Raw genomic sequence first — 22053 nt, 5'->3', positions numbered from 1 at the left:
TATCTTCGCTTCATTTGTTTTTATTCCCCTATTCGGTCCAATTTGCGACCTAAGAGACTAATACTAATCTTTGTTTGTTTTGATTCTGGCTTTTATCAAATACGTTTTAATGCTATTTCGTCTAATTCCGTAACGCCGTCAAAACTTTAAAAAGCGACATTGTAATTAAAAGGAACGCTCCAATTGGAATAAAAAAATGGTCCGCGCTTGGTTTGGAAATAATTATAAAGTTATTGATTAAATTTATTAATAAATGAATACTGAAATACGAAATAATTGCCTGCAAGTTGGTAAGTTAAAAAAAACTTAAGCTTTTTCTACTCAAAACAAGAAGTTTGATTATCCAAGGAATGAGCAGGCATTAAGGGCACTCACAAAAACTCTGTTGTTAGAGTACTTCAAACTAGATGTTGAATTTGCACCGGGAAGCCTTATACCGACACTTCCACTAAGACTGAACTATATTCTATGGCTGGGGGATCTATTAGCTGACCGAAGTTGTAATTCCACCGTTAAAGGAATATACATAGGTAGGATAATAAATAAAGAGCATTAGGTACAAAACCAATATCAGGTAATAAACTTTTTTGAATAGTTCCCTAAATTTCGAAATATGTATTTAGGATTTTTACTTCAATGTTGGGCCTTATATCGAGTCTAAGCTATACGAAAACGTGGACCGATATTGATACTTTTTGGTGTGAAGATTTGTCAAACAATAAGAAGCGAAAATATGAAATTACAGCCAATTCGGTTAAGAAAATTGTATGAAATCTTAAAATTTTTAGGTGAGGTTATATGGGGGCTATATCAATACATGGACCGATATTGATAATTTTTGGCGTGAAGATTTGTCACCACATGGGAGCCCAAAATGTCGAATTATAATAAATTCGTTTAAAAAACGTATATTAAATCTTTAAATTTTGAGGTTAACATATATGGAGACTATTCGAAAACGTGGACCGATATTAATATCAGATTACAGCTAATTCTGTTGAAAATTCAGAGTGAAAATGTAAAAAATTCGAAAATTAAGGGGTACCTTTATATGGGAGCTACCCCGAAACTTGGACCTATGTTGATAATTTTTGGCAGGTCGTTTTTACCACCCCATGAAAACCCAAAATATCAAATTAGAGCCAATTTGGAATTGCTTAAGCCTTAGCTTTTTGTGATATCAACCAAATAGAAGTGAAATCAAAAATATACCATGCCTGCTCAGGCTATTTTTTGATTTTGTTTTGTTGTTGTTGCCCTTTCTATACCAAATTTTTAGCATCATCAATCATCTGGTATTAGATTGGCAAAAAAGGCTTTATCATCATCATCATTGGCGATGAATACCTAATTTCTATTTTATTTCCAAAATAAAAACTGGTTTTTAAATCAAATCGTCAAACTGTTTTTTTTTATAAAGAATAATTAGAAGAAGAAGCAGAAAAGAATCAGCGACGTACTCATCTGGAAAGCATTTGCTGCGACGAGAAAGTTTAATGAACCTTTTCTTTTGCTGACTGTCTGCCGAAGTGTGTGTGTGTGTGAACGTGAAACCCTTTAGGGTATATAATAAAAATGGTTGTTTTTTTAATTTTGGAAAAAATATTTTTTGTGCCCTTCACCACACAATAAGAATCTTGGGAGCAACTTTGAGTAAAACCATATTTTCAAGTTTTTTTTTTCAATACCTTATTAGGGGAGACTGGGGCACCTTCGGCACTTTTTTTAGAGCTCTATATCTCAGTACTTACTCAACATATATAACTACTTTATGGCTGATTATTGTCCTCGGACACTTAATTATAAAAAATAGTACCAAAAAGATGTAAAAAATAGTATTAGTTAAAAAATTTTACAGTTTTGTAAAAAAAGTCAAATTCGCCGATCGTGCCCCAACCCGGGGTAGCTTCGGCATTTGTAAATGCCGAATGTACCCCGAATGTACTTTTTATAGTTTTTTCATTTTTTTCGATCAGTTTAGTAAAAACATTATATTTTTAAATATTTTTATAATAATACACATCGTAGTTAACCACTTTCTAATAATATTGTCTTAAAAATATAAAAAGTTTTATACACGAAATGGAATTGAAATATTACAGAAACATCTATAAAAATACAAAAACCCATGTATCTAAATAAGCTTATTAGCTAGAAATTTCAAACTTTGTGTCAGTTATTTATTTCGATATTCGATACCTATGTATCGAAAGTAGTGATGTACGGTGAGAGCTACAAAAACGCGATTGCCGAAGGTGCCCGATGCCGAAGGTGCCCCAGTCTCCCCTATACTCTATTATAAGCAAATATTTGGTGTTTATTTTTTTTTATTTCTTTTTTAATTTTATTTTAAATCTTTTTATTTCAATTTTTTGTATTTTTTAAAATTTGTTTTTATTACACGCTTAATTAATGCTATTTAAATTTTCAAAATTTTTTATTTTAATTTGTTTCTTTCTTTCTTACAAAACTTATAACTATTTAATTTTTTTTAAACTAAATTCACAAAATGTACCCCCTTTATCAGACTGCCACTGTGCGAATCCATCAAGTCCCGAAATTCTATACCATCCACCTGGGAAGAATACAAACTGCAGGGATATTCAGCACCCTGACATTGTGTAGGATGCCATATTAATTTAATTTCATATTCAACATCCGGTGAGAGGACAATACCCTGAGACCATTTCACGTTTACATCGCAATTGTATTTGGTCAATTGTTTGCTGATGCTGTGGGTCCAGCGTAATGGCTGATCATCTTCTTCGTGGTTTTGATGGCCTGCTGTTGTAATTTCTATGCTTAGATTTTCATAATATTCCGTACTGGGCACCGGACGACCCACTGGCGTTAGGTGCGGTGTCAAACGACTGTGCAGCGTGAGACCCTGCAGTGAAATAAAACGATTCGATTTCAAATATGTCGACCACTGACAATTGTCATGGTCAATGGTAAAGGGTCGGCATGCCTTGTAGTAACATCTTTCCACCGACTGAGAATACTGAGGTTTTAGCCTGTTTTCACTGCCGCCTTCTAGCAGACCCTGCTTGCAATCCTTTAAGTCGAGATCCTCTATAATGCTGGAACACTCCGTTTGCTTAAGACCCATTTCCCGGCACTCCTGCTGACACCATTCGTATATGAACCACAATAACTGTTGGCCGGGTATCTGTTCTCTACACAGGTCGATAAGGGCCTTTAGGCAATCCTTCGACACATGATAGTAATGCGTCTTCAGATAGGCCACAAATTGGGCCTCTTGCAGGCAACAGCGTACGAAAAAATTGAAACAAATACTCAGCAGACTATTCAAATCCAGGCAAATGCTCAATTCCAGGGCAGCCAAAATATTGGAAAAGCGTAGCTTCATTTGTATGGCCTCCAGACATTCCAATTTCAAATCGCCCAGTAAATATTTCTCCGCGCCATAGTACAGCTCAATTGCCTCCTCTAGGGTGAGATGATGCAGATTAACCCTGCCCGTATAAATGTAGCTGATCATAAGACGAAATATATCACTGCTCATATCGAGAATATCGATACAATTTTGTTTTTCACTAATCGGCCCAAAGAACATGGCCTCAAAAACGGGACTGGCTGTGGCCAAAATTAGCTTGTGGCAGCGTATTTCTTCATGGCCGGCACATAGAAACACACAGTCGTAATATTTTTCACTGGCCAACAGCTGTTCATAGCGCAGGGCCAGTGACACGGGTGGTGGTGGTCGTACGGAGGCGGCTGTTAAAAGATGGTTGGATTTTTTGTAATTCTCAAAGTGATAATTTGTTTTGATTTGGGGGTGACAAACACCAAATGAGGCGGCTGTTGCCGAGGCCATCTGTAATGAAATGAAAAAAACACACTGAGATCAAGAGAAAGTCTTAGAAAAGGTCTCTTATAAATATGTAAAATAAAAAATAGACATATATATTTTCATATAAACCAAAACAGTTAAAAAAGGCGAATTAACATAAATATTTGTTTTTTCTTCTTCTGCGTTTTCATAAATAAATTAAAATATTTCAAGAAAAAAAAGAAGAGGGCTCGCCTCATTTTGGCCTAATGGCTTTGTTTAAAACCTGATTTTTTTGGCAATAAAATTACCGTTAGCATACAGTTTTGAAATCAAGAAGGCAAGAAAACACATTTTGTAGTCTAGTGTAATTTAAAAAAAAAAACTAAGACCGGAAATATATTTTTTTGATTTACAATTGAAATTGAAAAAAATATATTCCAAATATTATTATTATTCTAATTACACAACATGAAATAGTAAACAGCCGGGCCGTGTTCAATACATAATAATAAGCACGTTTTGTCTCTCCCCATAAACATAATATTTGATTTGAATACAAAATAGGTAACATCGTCGTCCAGGGCTCACGTGTCTTTGGCTTTTTTTGAGTATTGCAGAACAAAACAACAACAAAGTAAATAAACAAATGTTCCTATATATATATATAAAAATATAAAATAATTAGCATATTAAAAAAACTATGTGATTTTGTATGCCAACAGCCAAAGTGTATTGACCATGGATAAATGTAAAAAAAAAATTTTGAAACTATGAGGTTATTAATAGAATAATGTTTATTTGAATTTTTAATTTGATTTCAGAACTCAGAATATGAAATTACAGCCAATTCGGTTGAAAATTCTAAGTTACATGGGGGCTATACAAAAACATGGATCGATATTGATAATTTTTGGTGTGAAGATTTGTCACACCATGAGAACTCAAAATATAAAATTACAATGAATTTGGTTGAAAATTCTGACTTAAAATCGGAAAATTAGGGAAACTATTATATGGGGGCTATACCGAAACGTGAACCGATATTGATCATTTTTGGTTGCAAGATTTGTCATGACGTGAGAACCCAACATATTAAATTACAGCCAATTCGGTTGAAATGCCTGTCATAAATAATCGGAAAATGACAGCTATACCGAAACATGGACCGATATTTATAATTTTTGTCAGGACGACTTGTCAACCAATGAGAACCCAAAATATCAAATTACAGCCTATTCGGATGAAAATTTTAAGTGATAACCACAATATTTTGAAAATATTGAGGTTAAGTAATATGGGAGCTATAACAAAACGTGATTCAATATTGATGATTTTTGGTATGAAGATTTGTCACTGAACGACTACCCAAAATATCAAATTACAGCCAATTCGGTGAAAAAAAGGGAATTAATTTTAACCTTGTCCGACTGTAGCCCATTCATAAATAGCCATCTCAATTCTGCTATATGTAGTTAGAACATTTTGAAACCTCCAGAGCACAAATACCAGTTAAGAAATGCCGGTAGAAAAAAAAAAAACAACAACAAACATTCAAAACAATTAAAACTAAAAATAAAATAAAATACACAACACTTCATGATGACAAACCACTTTTTTATTGTTGCTGTTGTGGTTATACTCCGATGTTTGTGTTCTAAGCCATCACCACCATGTGATAATGAAAATCAAATACCCAGAACAAAACAAAAACAACAACAAATCAAAATAAAATCAACTTTAATTGTAGATCCTCGGACAACAATAAATAAAAAAGTAGCAGCAACAACAACAAGAAACCCCCAAAGTAAATCTCCTTAAAGTTTAGACAGTTCGTGTGATTTTTTTCATTTGAGAACAACCAGCCGGCCAACCACCTAGCCATTCATCTCGAAGGGAGGTGATCATGTTGTGTGTGTGTCACAATGTGTGGTTTATTGTCGTTTACCTTTGAGCAGATACTCAATCAGGTAGTTAGAGGTAGGTAGTAAATATCGTATTGAAATGAAAATAAAAAAAAAATCGTTGGGGGATATTACCAGGCTGACCAGGTTTTGTGAAATGTATTTTGAAATTTGAAAACAAATGAATTTGGATTATATTTCCAAATATGGAAATATTGAAGAACTGTCACATGTTTTTTTTTAATTTACTTTCACTTTCATTTCGGGTGAAAGTGAATTTTAGATATAAATTTGAGAAAATTGCCAATGACCATATTTAATATTAACATCCCGAAATCTTACGATCAGTTGATCAATGACTAATTCATGGCCGATGAAATATTTTAATAATTATTAGCATAAAGTTTGAGTTTGGCTACAATAAGCGGCAGTATAACTATGAAATTGATCGATATAAGCTATAGTCCTTAGAAGAACTTTATTCGTGACTTTTAGATACAGATATGTCGTCTGGAAACGGTAGTGATATAAACCATTTCGAATGGAGAGCCAATTCGAATTGTATTTTGCATCTTTTTAGTGTGAAGGCAGAGCTCCCATATTCGGGACCCCCATTTTTTCGGGTATTTTGAGGTTCATGAGCGCGAATTCGATGAAATTTAGTACTTCGAGTTTTTATTGGGTAGCAAATTTCTCCCCCCAAAAATTATAAATATAGTTCCGTTTTTTTCTGGTAGCCCCCATATAACGGCACCCCCCAATTTTCAGTTTTTGGAGGGTTTTGACAGCATTTTTTCGCCCGAATTGGCTGTAATTTACTTTTTAGGGGGGTTCGCTCGAATTGAATGCAAATTTACATAAATCGGTTTGTAGTAATGTCGGTATAGGTCCACTATTTTCATTTCTAGTACCTGTCAGTATACCTATGGTGGAGGGTATCCAATGTTCGAACTTCGAACGCTTCATTCACATGTTTATATTTACTTTGAGTTCTATGTTAAGCACAAATAAGTACTTTTTGACTTGTTTAGCATTACGAGTCCTCTTATCTTTAAATAAAAAAAGTTAGAAATATTTGTAATATAACAGTAAATTTAAGAAATATATACATACATACATATATTGTCAATTATTTATTTATGTTAACAAGATCTTTTATTTGTATTGCTACTTGACATGTAATGATGTTATCAAAGTTGTTGAAATTCGTCTTCGTTGGTAAACAATGTAGTTTGATAAAAAAAAAATACTTGACAGTTTTCTACTTGAAAATTTGAGAACAAAATACTACAGCTTGATCTTTTTTAAAATAAATATTTGATTTGCTGTAAATTTTGGCCTAGTTAAAATTTAGATAAATTAAAAAAATGTATTAAAATATGTAAATATGATGCTTACAAAGTTTATTCCGCATGGGACTTCACAGTCAAAAAATTCTCTACTCATCAATATTTACTTTGAAAAAAAATTTTTGATGCTTACAAATTTTATTTCTCATGGGATTTCTCAGTCTAAAATCTTCAAAAAATTTCTACTCATCAATCTCTACTTTGAACATTTTTTTATCTTCCTTAAAAAAGTAAATAAAACTGATTTGTATTAAAAATGTTATAACAGTTTATTTCAAACACTTTTTAACTTACCATCAAAATTTTTGTTGTTGTGGATTTTTTTATCTTATGTAAACGTTTTTGACAATTTTTTGCTGCTGTTGTTATTGTAAAATTTTGTCAGTTCTCCTTTCTCTCTCAAAAAGTTTAGAACGTTTGTGTTTGCCTTGGTATTTTGGTTTGGGGGGTTTGTTTTTTGTCGTTTGTTAATTTTAATGATTAAATACTAATTTTTTCGTATTCAATTGCGCACATTAATTTTGTTGCTGTTGTTCATTGGCGTTTTTTTTATTTTATAATTATTTGATGACAAAAAATATCCATTATTTGTTTTTTTATTTATAAAATATTTTTGATTTATTTCTCTGTTGGTTTTTGTTGATGGAAGTTAGTTTGTTTTTTTTTAAGTATTGTGTTTTTGTTTTGTTTTATTGAACTTGACCAATATATAGTAGAACGTTTGTGTGCTTTTGCCAGCTGATCTTTTGATAAATCAATGAGAATATCAACTTGTTGCTTGTAATTGTATTATGTTGTTGTTGTTTTTTATATTATTATACGTCTTTTCTTTTTTGGTCCGCCAGTTATAGGAAATTCTCGGGACGTATTATTCGCGAACGATGCGTTAAGCACAACTCTCCCCACACAACTAATCAGAAATATAGATATCTCACACTTTTGTATCATTTGCAAATCGTGTTTGTTTCTGCCAACTTGACGATTAGTCATAGTTGGGCAGACTTGTACACCAGCGTTGATGGATTCTCTTTACATTTTTTGATGTTAAAACAAAAATAAACATTAAAGAAATTTTTTTCCGAAAACTTTTTAATGAATTTATTTTTTGAACTTCCTTGGATATTATTTATGCTCTCTTAAACATTTTTTAAGAGAAATTTTGCCCATCATTGCGATTAGTATTTCTTTTCTCATAGCTCTCCGTCACTCTTTTTTCTCTCAATGTTCTTAACTTACCTTGCTCGCACCTGGCCAACAAGGTATTGTTGTTTTGCTTTGCTGTTGTTATTTCATTGTGGTCGTCTGCCACATTTTGACCGTCCACCATACACACAACTTTGACACTCTGTCGTCTTGTATGTTTTAAGAGATCAACATAAGAGAGAGCTCACCTTTCTCAATATACGAAAAGAACAACAAGTGCAACTGCTACTTAAAAAAATATTATTAAAATAAAATCAATGTAACAAAAATTTTCTGAAAAATTGATATTTTAATAATTATTTGCATTGATGTTTTTTTATTAAAGAACATTCTTTATTAACTAACATTTTGGCCGTCCACATTTAATTCCCTACTTTAAAAGAGAGCAGCGATCTCCTTACATGTCACAAACCGTTAAGAAGAACAAGTGTTTCTTTTCACATTTTTTTATTAAAATAAAATAAATTTTAATGTTGTTTTTTAATAAATAGTTTATTAATTTATTATTTTTAATAGTTTAGTTTAATAATTTATTATTATTTTATTATAATTATTAAATATTTCCTGTGGCCGCACACATACATTGCCGTTGGCCAAACAAGTTGACAAAGCATCAGCTGCCAGTTGACAAAGCATCAGCTGCCAATTTTTAAAAAGAGAGCGAGCTCTCCACACACATAAGCCATAAAGAAAAAATGGAATTGTTCTTTTGACTAGTTCATATTAATATAACAACAACACTTATTAATAAATAATTGAATATATTTTTTTATTAAAAATTTAAAGGTTTTCCTAAACTTTTTTATGGCCGGCAGAATTGACTGCCAAAACAAAACTTACAAGACATCAGTTGCCTTCAACTCTCTGTGTTAAAAGTGAGCTCCCCACACATAAACCGCAAAGAAGAAAAAAACAAGTGCAATTGTTCTTTTGACTATTTTATTAATGTAAACAAAAATTAAAGATAATTATTAATTAATCATAACTATGTAATTTAATATTTTTCTATAAACCATTTAAAGTTTTTTCGTAAACTTTTTCGTGGTCGGTCACATTGCCCGCCAAACAGAAAACTGACAATACATCAGTTGTCATTAACAACCGTCTTTTTGAAAGACGTCAATTGCCTTCAACGCTCTGTGTTAAAAGAGAGTGAGCCCTCGACGTAAAGAGGAGAGACAACAACTGTAGGTGTTTCTTTGGTTATTTAAATAAAAAAAGAACTTTAACCATGTTTTCAATAAATAATAATTGTCTTTAATATTTTTTATTCACAATTTAATATTTTTGTAATGTTTTAGCATTTAAATCATTAAATAGTCATTGTGGACGGCCACATTGCCCGCCAAATCTCAACTGCCAAGGCATCAGTTGTCATTAACAACAGTTTGTTTAAAAAGAGAGTGAGAGCTCCCCAGATGTAAAATGAACACAAGTGTAGGAATTTCTTTGTCATTTTTTCATTAAAATGAAATAAATTTTAATAGAGCTTGTAATAAATAATAAATGATTTAATATTTTATTATAAATAAATCAATGTTTTGGTTGTAAAGCTTACAAAAATATCTTGTTGTTTTTATAAAAAACAACTATTTTATTTATATTTTATTATAAATAAATCAATGCTTTGGTTTTTTTAAGCTTTATTTTTTGAAATATTATTTATGCTTTAAAAATATTAAATTTAATAAATTCCAAAGAATAATTCATGTTTTTATTTTCCCTTAAATATTTTTAAGAGAAAATTTGCCCACCATTGGTCAAAACACAGCTGACAAGACATCGGTTGTCTTTAACTCCTTCCTTAAAAGAGAGAGAGAGACCTCTTCAGACGTAAAGCAGAAAATAATTGCATTATTATTTGAATATTTTAATAAAATTAAATAACTTTTAACAATTTTTTTAATAAATAATGAATATTTGAATAATTTATTATTAAATAAAATCATTAAATTGATTTTGTTTGTGGGCCTTACCTCATTTAATCAATCTTTTACACAACTCATAAGAAAATCTTCATTGCTGCTTAGCTGAATAACATTTCCGATAGAAAATTTTCAATTTTGCTTAGCTGAATTAGAAATATAATAGAAAATTTTCAATTCTGCTTAGCTGAATTAGAGTTCCGATATAAAATCTTCAATTCTGATTAGGTGAATTCCCGCTTAGCTAAATTAGAGTTCCGATAAAAAATATTTAATTCTGATTAGCTGAATTAAAGTTTCAGTAAAAAATCGTCAATTCTGCTTAGTGAATTAGAGTTCCAATAGAAAATCTTCAATTCAGCTTAGCTGAATTAGAGTTCCGATAGAAAACCTTCAATTCTGTTTAGCTGAATTAGGGGTTCGATAGAAAATTTTTAATTATGCTTAGCTGAATAATAGTTTTTGTGGGAAATCTTAAATTCAGCTTAGCTGAATTAGAGTTTCTATAGAAAATCTTCATTGCTGCTTAGCAGAATAACAGTTTCTGTAGGAAATCTTCAATTCTGCTTAGCTGAATTAGAGTTCTGATAGATCTTCAATTCCGCTTAGCTGAATTGGAGTTCCGATAGAAAATCTTAATTCCCGCTTAGCTGAATTGGAGTTCCGATAGAAAATCTTCAATTCTGCTTAGCTGAATTAGAGTTTCTATAGAAAATCTTCATTGCTGCTTAGCTGTATAAGGGTTTCTATAGAAAATCTTTAATACTACTTAGCTGAATTAGAGTTCCGATAGAAAATTTTCAATTATGCTTAGCTGAATAAGAGTTCCGATAGAAATTTTTTCAATTATGCTTAGAGTTTATATAGAAAACTTTGAATTTTACTTAAGAAAACGTTTAAATATCCATCCTTGATAGAACTCTTCGCTATCTTAGAAACATTTTATTAAGAACTACAAAATAAAGCCAATGGCATTTCTTGCATGGCCTTCATCCATCTTTTTTATTGTTTTTGTTGTTATTGTTTTTTTTTATCCTACAAAACAGTTTACTTCGAAATCTTAACAATCCTATTAAGTTAATGGTCATATTCTTCGACTTCTTTTTCTTCTACGGTTGGGCCATGTGGTTTGGCAATTTTTTTCTTTCGAAACAAAAACCTTGAACCTGTTTCATTACCCAGCAAATATCCCTGTTGGTGTTGTTGGTTCTGCCTGTAACATGTTCTACCACCACCATTAATAACTGCTCTTCATCTTCTTCTGCAACATGTGCCACACCATATCGACGATCGGAAGGCAACAACTTAAGAACTGTTAGTTATTTTTAGAACCTGCAAAAACAAAAAAATTGCCTCTTTATTATCAGGGCAGACGAAGAGAAGATGTGCAGGAAAATAAACAGCAACCATCATGAAGAAGACTAAGAAGGCAGGTCTTTGCAATTTATTATTTGTGGGGTTTAGAAGAAAAAGAACAAGAGTAAATTTCAAGGTCTTCCGTTAGGTGTGGATTTATTTAAAAATAACTTTCGAGGTCTCCCTTTGGGCGTGGATTTTCTAAAAATATGGAAATAGCTTTTCTTGGCAAATTTTTCAAAAAACATTTCTCTTCTATTTGCAGTTGCATCCGGCTCCCCCAAAATGCGTGAACTCTCCCATATACGTCTCATCATCCTGTTGATAGTGGCTCTCAATACCCTAGACTTTAAGATGCAACTACAGGATCAAGAACATTTAAATAAATTTCAAGAGGACCTGGACTATTGCCCTCAATGTTTCCAAAGCCAAAAAGACACCTGCAAGAATCTCACGGAAAAATTGGTAACAAATTCCGAACAACCATCCGTATGGCAAAATTTTATAACATTACTACCGCAGCGTAGCTGTAAAAGATCAAATCGCTTGTATGCTGTACATGGAACCCAAACCAGATTGCTGGCAAAATATTTTGCCAATTCCAAGGATCACTTCAATTTCACCCTCAACGAGAGGGCACTGAAAAGTAAATTTTTGGCAGCCGAACGTTTGGATGGCATGCAGTTCTATCCGTTAAAGAGAATCGACAGATTTGTTGATTTTTTGGGGACCTATCACACCAATTTACCTAGCCTAACCATATGGTTGTATTTGCTGGTTAATATACAACCTCTGTTTATGCCATTGCTATATTCCAGAGATTTCCTGGTACCCAAAACCCAAGGAGTTTGTGGTTTTACAATTTATCAAGAATATGCGGGTCAGGATTTATGGCATTACTATAGGGAAAACTTTTTTCTAAAATTAGAAATTGCCAAACAGTTACTGCTGGCCAGTGTGAAATTCTCACACGGCTTCGGAGATTATCGTTTTTATATCACCGATTTGACAGCCGATAACGTGGTCTATAGTGTGCCGGAAAATCGTTTGTCATTTGTCGATTTGGATACTCTGTTTGTGGTAGATTCCAAAGCGGTGAAATATAAATCCTCAACTCATCGTCATGAATATATCGAATGTCCCGGATGTTTTGCATATTCTCCTGATGATATTGCCTCGTATTTTCTAAGTGATTTGAATATTTATTCCGCCTGCCAATTTTTAAGTGAGGATCTTTATCGAGATAAAACGAAGGGATTTCTATATCCTATTCCCGACTGGGTAATGGAAAAATATCCGGAATTATGGAAAAGATTGGAGCATTGTGTTGCCTGTCCGATGGAAAATTGTTCAGACCGTTTTGGTGCGGTCGAGAAGTTGTTGCGGGAAATTGATAAAATATTAAAGGATAATGGAAATAAATCATAAGTTTGATTATTAAATTAATGCATTTTGAATTACCCGCTGAAGCCCGGATCGAAGCTATTTCAATTCGAATTTTATTTTACAATGTTTAGACTTAAGAACTACTTAAAATAATTTAATTTAGCCTCATCGCAGAACGTACACATGGAGGATTGTTTTGTGTCTAATCGTTAAGTGTACCCACAGCTGCGAGCAAAATTATCAGCAGACGCAATGGTATTGATCCAGAAATGTAACCAGCTTCTTCGAACGATTCCTGAAGACCTCATATGGACCAATTTTTTGAGAATAGAACAGGCAACCTTCCGGTTTTGATTGATTCTTATTTTATTTTAAACACATTTTACCTTAAGAACTACTTAAACATATCTAACTTAGACTAATATCGGATCTCACAGTGCACATTAAGGATGTCTACCGGTCGTTATTATAAACACACAGAAGTACAACGAGCAAAGGTCCAAGGAAAAGGGTTATACGATCAGATCATTCAAAGTCGGAGATTTCGTAGTAATAAAGAACGTAGACACTTTCGAAGGAGTTAAGAAAAAAGCTATTGCCAAAAATTTAAAGGTCCTTATGACATAAACAAGGTGCTTCCCAATGATAGATACGTAGTCAAAGACAGAAAATTGTCAGATCACCCAAAATTCCGTTATGATGTATTGACCGAAGCTTGTGAAGGGAGATCCATAGTTGGAATGTACTTTCGCCGATACACACTTTCCGACATTGAGTTTAAATCCCCATTTTTTGAAATAGTTGTGAAGCGTTTCCATGCACACATTCAATCTTCCTACCACAGTGCATCCAAAACGGCCTCGTAGAGCAAGAAACACATCATCAGCCTATGTAAATAGCAGTCCTCTTTCGGAGAATTTTTCTCTCAAAAGCTGTAAAATCTGGTTGCGCAAGTACCCATGCTTCAGATCCATACCACAAGTCGGATAATATCAACGTCTTTTAGAATGTGAGTTTGGACTGGCGATAGGAGGCATTGCTTTTGAGTTGCTTACTCAGACCAACACTATTCTCCTCCGGATTTCAAAGTATACAGAGTGTCATTGATGTTCACATTTGCCTCACGTATGAACTTTTCCAGCAGTATGTTAAACAGGTCACACGACAAACTGTCACCTTGACTGAATCCTCCTTCGGTATTGAGGGCTCCGAGATGTCCTTTTCCCACTTTAACTGCTGACCTTGTGCCACTCAAAGTTATCCTGCATAGCCGTATTAATTTTGACGGGAATTCTGAACCCAGAAATTGTATTAATTTCTTTCTTTAAATAATCCACGCCTTATAAAGCTCCTAAAAATACTCTTTAAAAATTCTACGCTTTTTTATGGTTCCCAAAAATATTTTTTTAAAAAATCCACAAATATAAGACCCTTCAGAGGTATTAATATTGAAAATACACAAACATTTTGTAAATTAAACAGAATACATTTATTTTTATTTATCCTCCCCAGCTGTGTTCGTATTTTCCAGCTCCTTATGCAAAACATTAAATTCCATTACAATTGTTTTCAACAATTGACCCTCAGGACTTGCTTCGGGTTCATGTGATAACAATCGTTTCGCCTCCTTATACATGGCTGCACATTCCTTTAAACGTTGATGCGATACTGCCACCTCAATTTCCTTCTCCTCCACCTTCAAACGCTGCAACTTAACACTGGCCGTTGCCATTTCATACAAAGCAATACCCTTCAGCCGTGTAATACCCGGCTGTATAATCTGCAAAAGTAATACCAAATCCTGACACAATCGTATCTTTCGTTCATACAAATGACGATTCGGCCGATGACTATTCGCAATGACCGAACGTAAAATATTTGCAATCTCCTGTTTCAAATCGACTATTATATAATGATTTTTATGTAATATGGTCGTTAGCTTAGCCAGTAAATATTCCAGGCGACGACAATCGCCCTGTGAATGGAACATTTCTTCTTTGGATTTTTCCAATATCCTGGTAACCTGTTCGGGGCGTAGAGTGTGTTCACATTTTTGACATTTCCATATTTTCGTTTCGGGGTTTCGAACAATAAAACTTTCTTGTTTGTGGCTGGCACAGGCCGAACAAATGAAACTGCTCATATGCGAACCCAATTCGGTGGGGTCTTCACAACGTTCACAAGTGCAATGGAAATATTTACCTTCACGCAGAATTTGACGACGTTCATCGGTGCCCTGAAAATATGAGATATAATATTAATTAACAGTGATATGCAGGATAACTTTAACTGGCACAAGGTCAGCAGTTAAAGACGGAAAGGACGAGGATTCAGACAAGGTGACAGTTTGTCGTGTGATCTTTTTAACACCCTGCTGGAAAAGATGAGGCACAAGTTTACAGAAATGGTATATGTTACTCGCCTACGCCGATGACATCGACATAATTCGTCGAACATTGCGCCACCTTTGAACAAATTGTGAGGGAGTCTGCCAGTAAATGGCGTCCCGTAGACTCGGACCAACTGTGAAACTTGAAAACTAAAGCTTCGAGGTAGTCAAAGATTTTATATACCTTGGTACCGCCATAAACAAAACTAATATGTACTAATAATCAGCTTTGATATACGGAGGAGAATAGTGTTGGCCACAGTTCCTACTATGGCCTAAGTAAGCTATTTAGAGAAAGGACCAGCTCCTGCCAGTCCAAACTTATACTCTACAAAAAGCTGATACTTCCCGTGCTGTGTTATATGGATCTAAAACTTGGGTGTAGATGTGGCAGCTCTTGGGAGTGTTTGACAGAAAAATTCTCCGAAAGAGGACTGCTATTTACATACGCTGATGATGTGTTACTTGCTCTACGAGGCCGTTTTGGAAGCACTGTGGATAGAAGATTGAATGTGTACATGGAATGACTTCTCAAAACTACTTCAAAAAATGGGGACTTAGACTCAATGTCGGAAAATGTGTGGTATTCAAGGGCAAACCCAAATCCACCTCGAAGAGCTTCCGAAAGTACATTCCAATTATAAAGGTTGGAAATGAATTCATCGGGATGTCAGACAAGATAAAATACCTTGAAATCATCCTGCACCTCGACTTCTGTCGCCATGTGGAGTATGTGCCTTTAAAGACCAAAAAGATGAACTTTGCCTATCAAAGACTCTTCCGAATGCAAGGAGAACTTTCATCAGAGGTAAAATTGCTAATATCCATGCAAGTGATTCAACCCATAATCACTTACTCCTTTGCTGCATGGGCAGACATATGGTCAGATCAAATGGAAAGGATTAGAATGTGGTAGAGAAGTATATTGGCATCATGCTTGGAATGAGACCTACAGCAATGGAATTTATAGACATCCGGCCAATAGGAACACCTACAATGCAATCGATTTCAACCGAATTGATATCTGCAGGATGAAATATGCCCCCAACTTCAAAGGGACGTTGATTCTAGACAACGATAGATGGCAGTCCCATTACTTGGGGCAGGCTTCAGCAGACCAATTATCAACTTATAAACTAACGCAAGGACTAATCGAGAGAAGTGAAAGGAACAAAAAAAGTCAATAGGTCCATCCTCCCCACCCTTTGCCAACTTACCAACAACAAATTCGTATAGGAATTTGTAACCATTTCTCCACTACGAATTTCACGATTTGCATAAACTTTCATACGATGCTGATCATCAATGGCCTGATTGGCATTGGGGCAACAATTGTGAGCCAGTAGCGAAACCTGTGGATAAAGACCACACATAACTTCAGCATCGGGTGCACGTATTTCATGGGAATTTACATCCCAAATGCCGAGAATTTTTTGTAGAAAATCCTCACTCATGGCCATATCTAATTGAAGCGCCTTCAAAATATTCGATTGCAGTAGAGGTTGTACAATATCTCTATTATGTTCCTGCCAAATCGACGAATTACGTCTTTTCTCCATGTGAGCCTCCATTTGAAGCATTGCCTCGAAAGCTTTTCGCGTTTGCGTATTTTCATGTAACAACAAACATTTCAAGAGCCCGTATGCGTCTATGTGTTTCTTTAGAATATCCAGACGAACATCTGGTTCGGAGATAATTGCAGCCAAACTATTGCAAACAAAGTCATCTTCATGTTCGCTGCAGTCTAGGCACAAGGGAGATATCTGGCATTTTCTATAAAAGTAGAAAAAGAAGAACAGAAAAATTACACATTATATGAATATATTTTTAGGATCTTTGATTTTTTTGTTTGGGAGGGATATAAATAGTAACCTTGTCCCTACCTACCTACAATATTGCTGGGCAAAACGAAAACAATTGCAGCACCGCTTGTCACCTTTACAGGCCAATATTAGTATGGGAGATTCCAAGAGTATTGTTTCACCGGGAGGTATTACCTGTGTGGCCTTGACATATCTGCAATGGAAAGGTTTTATTTTTAAAATTTCATTCGGAATTTCTTCGACTTACCTTCCTAAAGTTTCATTTTCACAAATTGTGCAATTTTTGCCAAAGGTATCTGCCATATTTTTTTGGTTCTTTTTTTGAAAAATAATACCAATATTTTTCTTTCACTTGCTTGCCATCTCTTTGACAGATGCTTAATGAACTGTCCATTCGGATTTTTCAAATATATCAGCCGTCATGTCTTGTCCTAGACAAAGCTTTTTACTGCTCAATAGCATTTGCAGCATGAACTAACGCATGCATGCCATCAATCTTGCCATACTCTCTCTCTCACTCTCTGTGTGTGACAGCCTGTCTGCGAATATTTTTGGCAATGCTCAAGTATTTTTATTTACTTCTCCTCTCAAAGGGTTGGGACAGTGTTTTGTGATCTATCGGAAACCTACACGGGGTTAAGGGGTCACTAATTAAGAGAAAAATTAATTTTAGAACTACTTTCCCGAAATTTAGAAAATTTTCAAACTGTTATACCCTTGTATAACAGTTTCGGCATAACTGTTATACAGCCAAAAAATTATGAATTTTGAAAATTATGGTTTGAACGATGAAAATATGCCATTTTAAAACTGTTATGCATTAGTATAATAGTTTGTGAAACTGTTATATTGGTTTTTAAAAATATATTCAGTTAACTGGAAAATTATAATTTTTCTGCACATTTTGTAATATTTTTGTTATACTGGGGGAAAATATGTGAAATCTCTGAAAATTTTTAATTTACTGCAAGGTATATAAACGAAATACTTAGGAGTGTTATTTTGCTGGAAAATATCAACTATTCGAACTGTTATACTGGAGTATACTGCTAAAATTTCTTCAAAATTTATTAATTTTCAATTTTTATAATCATAATTCAGTAAAATTAAAATATTATTTATAAATTCTAACAAAGTACATAATTTTGAACAATTTGTAGGCTGTATAACAGTCTTCAAAACTGTTATACGGTTAAAAAATGCTAAAATTTCACTTTTTGTTGTAACTGTTATACGGTTAAATTAATTAATTAATTTCTAAGTGTTATACCATAGTATAACAGTGTGAGAAAACTGTTATATATAAATACTAAAATTTCACTCTTTGTTGCAATATAATTGTTTATTAGAAATTTTTAAGTGTTATACCATAGTATAACAGTTTGAAAAAACTGTTATACTGCAAAAATTTGTTCTAAATAGATTAATTTTCAATTTTATTTCAAATTTTAATATTTATAAATTATGACAGTTATATATATTTTATTTTTTTTAATTCTTTTGTTTTAATTTTTTTCTACATTTTTTGAGTTGATTTTTTAATCCAACATTTTGATATCTGTTTGCAGATATTTAAGTTCCTGCAACATTGTCTTCAACAGATTTCCCTCGGGTGTATCCTTGGGTTCATACAACAGCATACGTATTGCTTCGCGAAACATTTGCTCAACTTCGTGTAATAATTCCTGAAATCGGAAAAGATAATAAAAAATTTCGAATAATCTGAAAAACAACAACATGACCTACCTTCAAATGAGTTTTGGTCAATTCATTTTCCTTATAACGCATACGATAATATTCCGCCTGGGTGCTAACCAATTCGTATAGCGTAATGGCCTTTAAACGTGATATACATCCGGGTAATATTAAATTAAGGACCTTTAAAATATCTTCACATAACTCAATTTTCCGCTCATAAACTTTGCGGCCGGGGCACTGAGAAGGATCATTAAGTATCTGACGTAGTGCTGAGGCGATATTTTGTTTTATATCAACGATAAGATAATGCTGAGGATGCAGGGCCTTGGCATAGCGCATTAGGATCATTTCCAATTTGTAGATATCATTGGGTGATTGGATTATTTCTTCTTGCAGTTGGGTTAACATCTTCTCAACGTCTTTGTCATCACGACGATGTTCGCAATTTTGGCATTGCCATTTTTCGTGTTGATCCTTTTTGATTACAAAACCAGTTTTACATTCCGTACATAGCAGTGTGGACATATGCGATTCGAATTCGGATGGGTCCATGCAACGTTTACAGTTGCAATTTAGATTTTTTACCATTTTTAAGATTTTACGACGTTCAGCGGTGCCCTGGGGAGAGAGAGAACGAAACATTTATATAAATAACCTTAAGAGTGGATTTTTAAAAATATTTTTAAGGTCCCTCCAAAGGCGTGGATTTGTTAAAAATATTTTTATAAGGTGTACTATAGGCGTAGATTTTTTAACGATTTTGTTTTTTTTTCAACTCACCAACAAAACATTCGTATAACAATTGGCAATCGTCTCGCCCGCCTCAATTGTCCGAGTTGCATAGATTTTCATACAATATTTATCATCGATGGCAATCTGAGTGTTCGGTGTACAGTCATGCGTCAATAGGGTGCCACGCAGGTAAACACCCTTCATGGTACCATAATCGGGAGCACGTATTTCAAAACCATTCACATCGATAAGGGCACACAATCGTTGCAGGAAATCTTCATCGACATTCTTGCCATGTCTCAAATATTTCAACACATTCGATTTCATTAAAGGCTTCACCACATTGTCATGATAATGAGACCATATGTCGGTGCCACGACGTTCCTCCAAATAACAATCTGCTTCAAGCATTGCATCGAAATATGCCTTCGTATCGGGATTCTCTTGCAGCAGCAAACACTTGATAATGCCATAACATTCGGTGTTACGCTTCAACAGATCACAGTTCAAATTCTCCATGGACGACAGCTTGTCGCAATCGTATTTGTTGTGATCTTTGCAGTTCAGACACAAGTTTGTGATCTTGCAGGATCTAAGGGGGAAGGCGAAATTTAATAATTTTTTGATTTATTTTTTCAGATCCCTATTTTTCTGCACCCTACCTGCAATATGTCTGGGCCAATTGAAAACAATTGCCACAACGTCTCTCACCATCCGATGCCAGCAGCAATGTGGGCTGCTCCAGCAGAATACACTCTCCCGTGTTAATATTTTCATTGGCCTTTACATATCTACGTGGATTTGAAAACAATTTCTTGAAATCATTTCAATATTTTTCCAATACCCTAAATGAAAATTACCTTCCCTCCTTTTCATGGGTTTCGATGATACATTTTTTATTGAAATTTTCACCCATTTTTTTACAATTTCACAGATTGTCTGACAGAAGTTGTGTGTCGTCGCTGCGTTGGGCCCCCCTTCACGTCACGATGTTTAATATTCGAATGAATGTGTATGCCGGATAAAAATAGTGAAATATGAAAAGATGAGATGAATTTTCGTTTCCACAAAACTATGCAGTCGGCACATTGCGAGCATATTTGTTGAAGGCGTGAGAGGAAATAGGGATGACAATGGAGATTAATTTTTTGTTTATTTGGCGGGATTTATTCAGCCGGGCTGCATAGTTTTCTAGAAAAAATAACATTTTTTAAAATATTTTTAAAAAATTCACGCCTCTGGAGGAACCTTATAAACATATTTTTTAAAAAAATCCACGCCCTTATATAAATATTTTTAAATTAAAAAATTTACGCCTTACAGTACACCTTTGTACGTCCGGGCAGCTCTCACGAGAAATTATCGTTCCGAAAAGGGTATTAACATTGGAATGTGTATCTGTGGATTTCTTAGAGATCTGGAAAAACGAAATTCATTTATGAGAAACAACTGATCTTGCTTATAATAACCTTTATAAAAAAACAGCATGGACCGAAGTCTAATAAAGTCAGCCAAAGTACAACCGAGGAAGTCGATGACAAATGGGGTAACATGTTGCCATACCTCATCACTCTATAAAAAGCGATCTGCAGCTTCCTGATAACATAACCTTCCTGATATGTCCCTGAACAAAACTTCAATGCAGTATAAGATTAATGGCATAATTAACATTTTCACAGTGTATTTCCTCATTTCAACATCGAGACAAAGCTCCGAACTATAAAGCTTTCTCAACGAGCTAACATGAGACTCAAACAACAATTCCCTGTCCAGTACAACACCAAGACATGCAATGCTCTCCACAAATTCGATTTCAATGTTATAGAACTTCGAACTATTACTTCAATCCCACCACGGGGACCAAACTTTAATGCTTTCGTTTTATTCGGATTTACCGAAAATTTATTAAGTGACATCCAATTATTCAGATGTCACTCACTAAACGATACAGCACATTGCCTAACATCGGGGAATGCACCATCACACTTATACTGTAAGGATTTTATTCAGTCCAATCATCAAAAATAATTCCGTGCGGAATTTCTTTCTTCTCCCTTTTTCCCAATCGTAAAGAAAATTCCGCGCGGAATTAAAGGGAGAAAGTAAAAAGTAGGTATCATAAGAAAGTTCGATTTGTGTTTTTTCTCTCATAATATTAATTCGTTGTAGGTCGAAGACAAATAAAACGTGGAATCTATAAAGGGAGCAAAGAGTCTCTTACTCGGTTTTGGAAAAAATCGGAAAATGATCTCAATTCGATGGGACCACCTAATAAGGGGACCATCAATTCTTCAAAATTAATGGAGTAATAGGTTTGGGCTGACCAAAAAAAAAATATGCAAGGCAAAAAGGATGCGCTCCAAACAAGAAGCAAAAATTATCAAGCTCCGAAGAAGCTATCTATAAACTTATTGAAATATAGAGGGTGTTTCAGTAAACTCTGTTGGTCTTTACGATGATGAAGATACGCTGCGAATATTTAACGAATATTTAAG

The 22053-nt window shown here is 34.0% G+C and overlaps 4 protein-coding genes across 4 annotated transcripts in view; 1 reads left to right on the top strand and 3 right to left on the bottom strand.

Annotated features, from left to right (window-relative positions):
* Nucleotides 1-2491: 2491 nt before the first annotated feature.
* Nucleotides 2492-3838, bottom strand: LOC133333531 (uncharacterized). Its single transcript, XM_061541848.1, has one exon. The coding sequence runs from the start codon at nt 3836-3838 to the stop codon at nt 2492-2494; it is 1347 nt and encodes a 448-aa protein (XP_061397832.1).
* Nucleotides 3839-5718: 1880 nt separating this feature from the next.
* On the top strand, nt 5719-12958 carry LOC133333530 (uncharacterized). The gene is made up of 2 exons (XM_061541847.1): nt 5719-5773; nt 11796-12958. The coding sequence occupies exons 1-2, from the start codon at nt 5719-5721 to the stop codon at nt 12956-12958; spliced, it is 1218 nt and encodes a 405-aa protein (XP_061397831.1).
* A 1453-nt stretch (nt 12959-14411) lies between these two features.
* Nucleotides 14412-16029, bottom strand: LOC133333529 (uncharacterized). Its single transcript, XM_061541846.1, has 2 exons — nt 15994-16029; nt 14412-15152 (listed from the first exon to the last, which is right to left on the bottom strand). The coding sequence occupies exons 1-2, from the start codon at nt 16027-16029 to the stop codon at nt 14412-14414; spliced, it is 777 nt and encodes a 258-aa protein (XP_061397830.1).
* A 369-nt stretch (nt 16030-16398) lies between these two features.
* LOC133333528 (organic cation transporter protein) overlaps nt 16399-22053 on the bottom strand; it is a 102991-nt gene continuing 97336 nt past the window's right edge. The window contains exon 10 of the mRNA XM_061541845.1: nt 16399-16420. Coding sequence (XP_061397829.1) covers nt 16399-16420 — 22 coding nt within the window. The remainder of the gene's footprint in view (nt 16421-22053) is intronic.

This window comes from Musca vetustissima, unplaced genomic scaffold, assembly GCF_032173495.1.
Source record: "Musca vetustissima isolate MV318-11 ecotype Yass unplaced genomic scaffold, APGP_CSIRO_Mvet_v1 utg20336, whole genome shotgun sequence".
Lineage (NCBI taxonomy): Eukaryota > Metazoa > Arthropoda > Insecta > Diptera > Muscidae > Musca > Musca vetustissima.
Note: the sequence above shows the minus strand (reverse complement) of the source record. Positions and strands in the feature narration are given on the sequence as shown.

Coding starts and splice junctions, on each gene's coding strand:
- LOC133333531 (XM_061541848.1), bottom strand. CDS start 3,838: ATGGCCTCGGCAACAGCCGCCTCATTTGGTGTTTGTCACCCCCAAATC.
- LOC133333530 (XM_061541847.1), top strand. CDS start 5,719: ATGTGTGGTTTATTGTCGTTTACCTTTGAGCAGATACTCAATCAGGTA. Junction 5,774..11,795: donor ACTCAATCAGGTAGTTAGAG/GTAGGTAGTAAA, acceptor TTCTATTTGCAG/TTGCATCCGGCTCCCCCAAA.
- LOC133333529 (XM_061541846.1), bottom strand. CDS start 16,029: ATGGCGACAGAAGTCGAGGTGCAGGATGATTTCAAG. Junction 15,153..15,993: donor AGGTGCAGGATGATTTCAAG/GTATTTTATCTT, acceptor TCATATTTTCAG/GGCACCGATGAACGTCGTCA.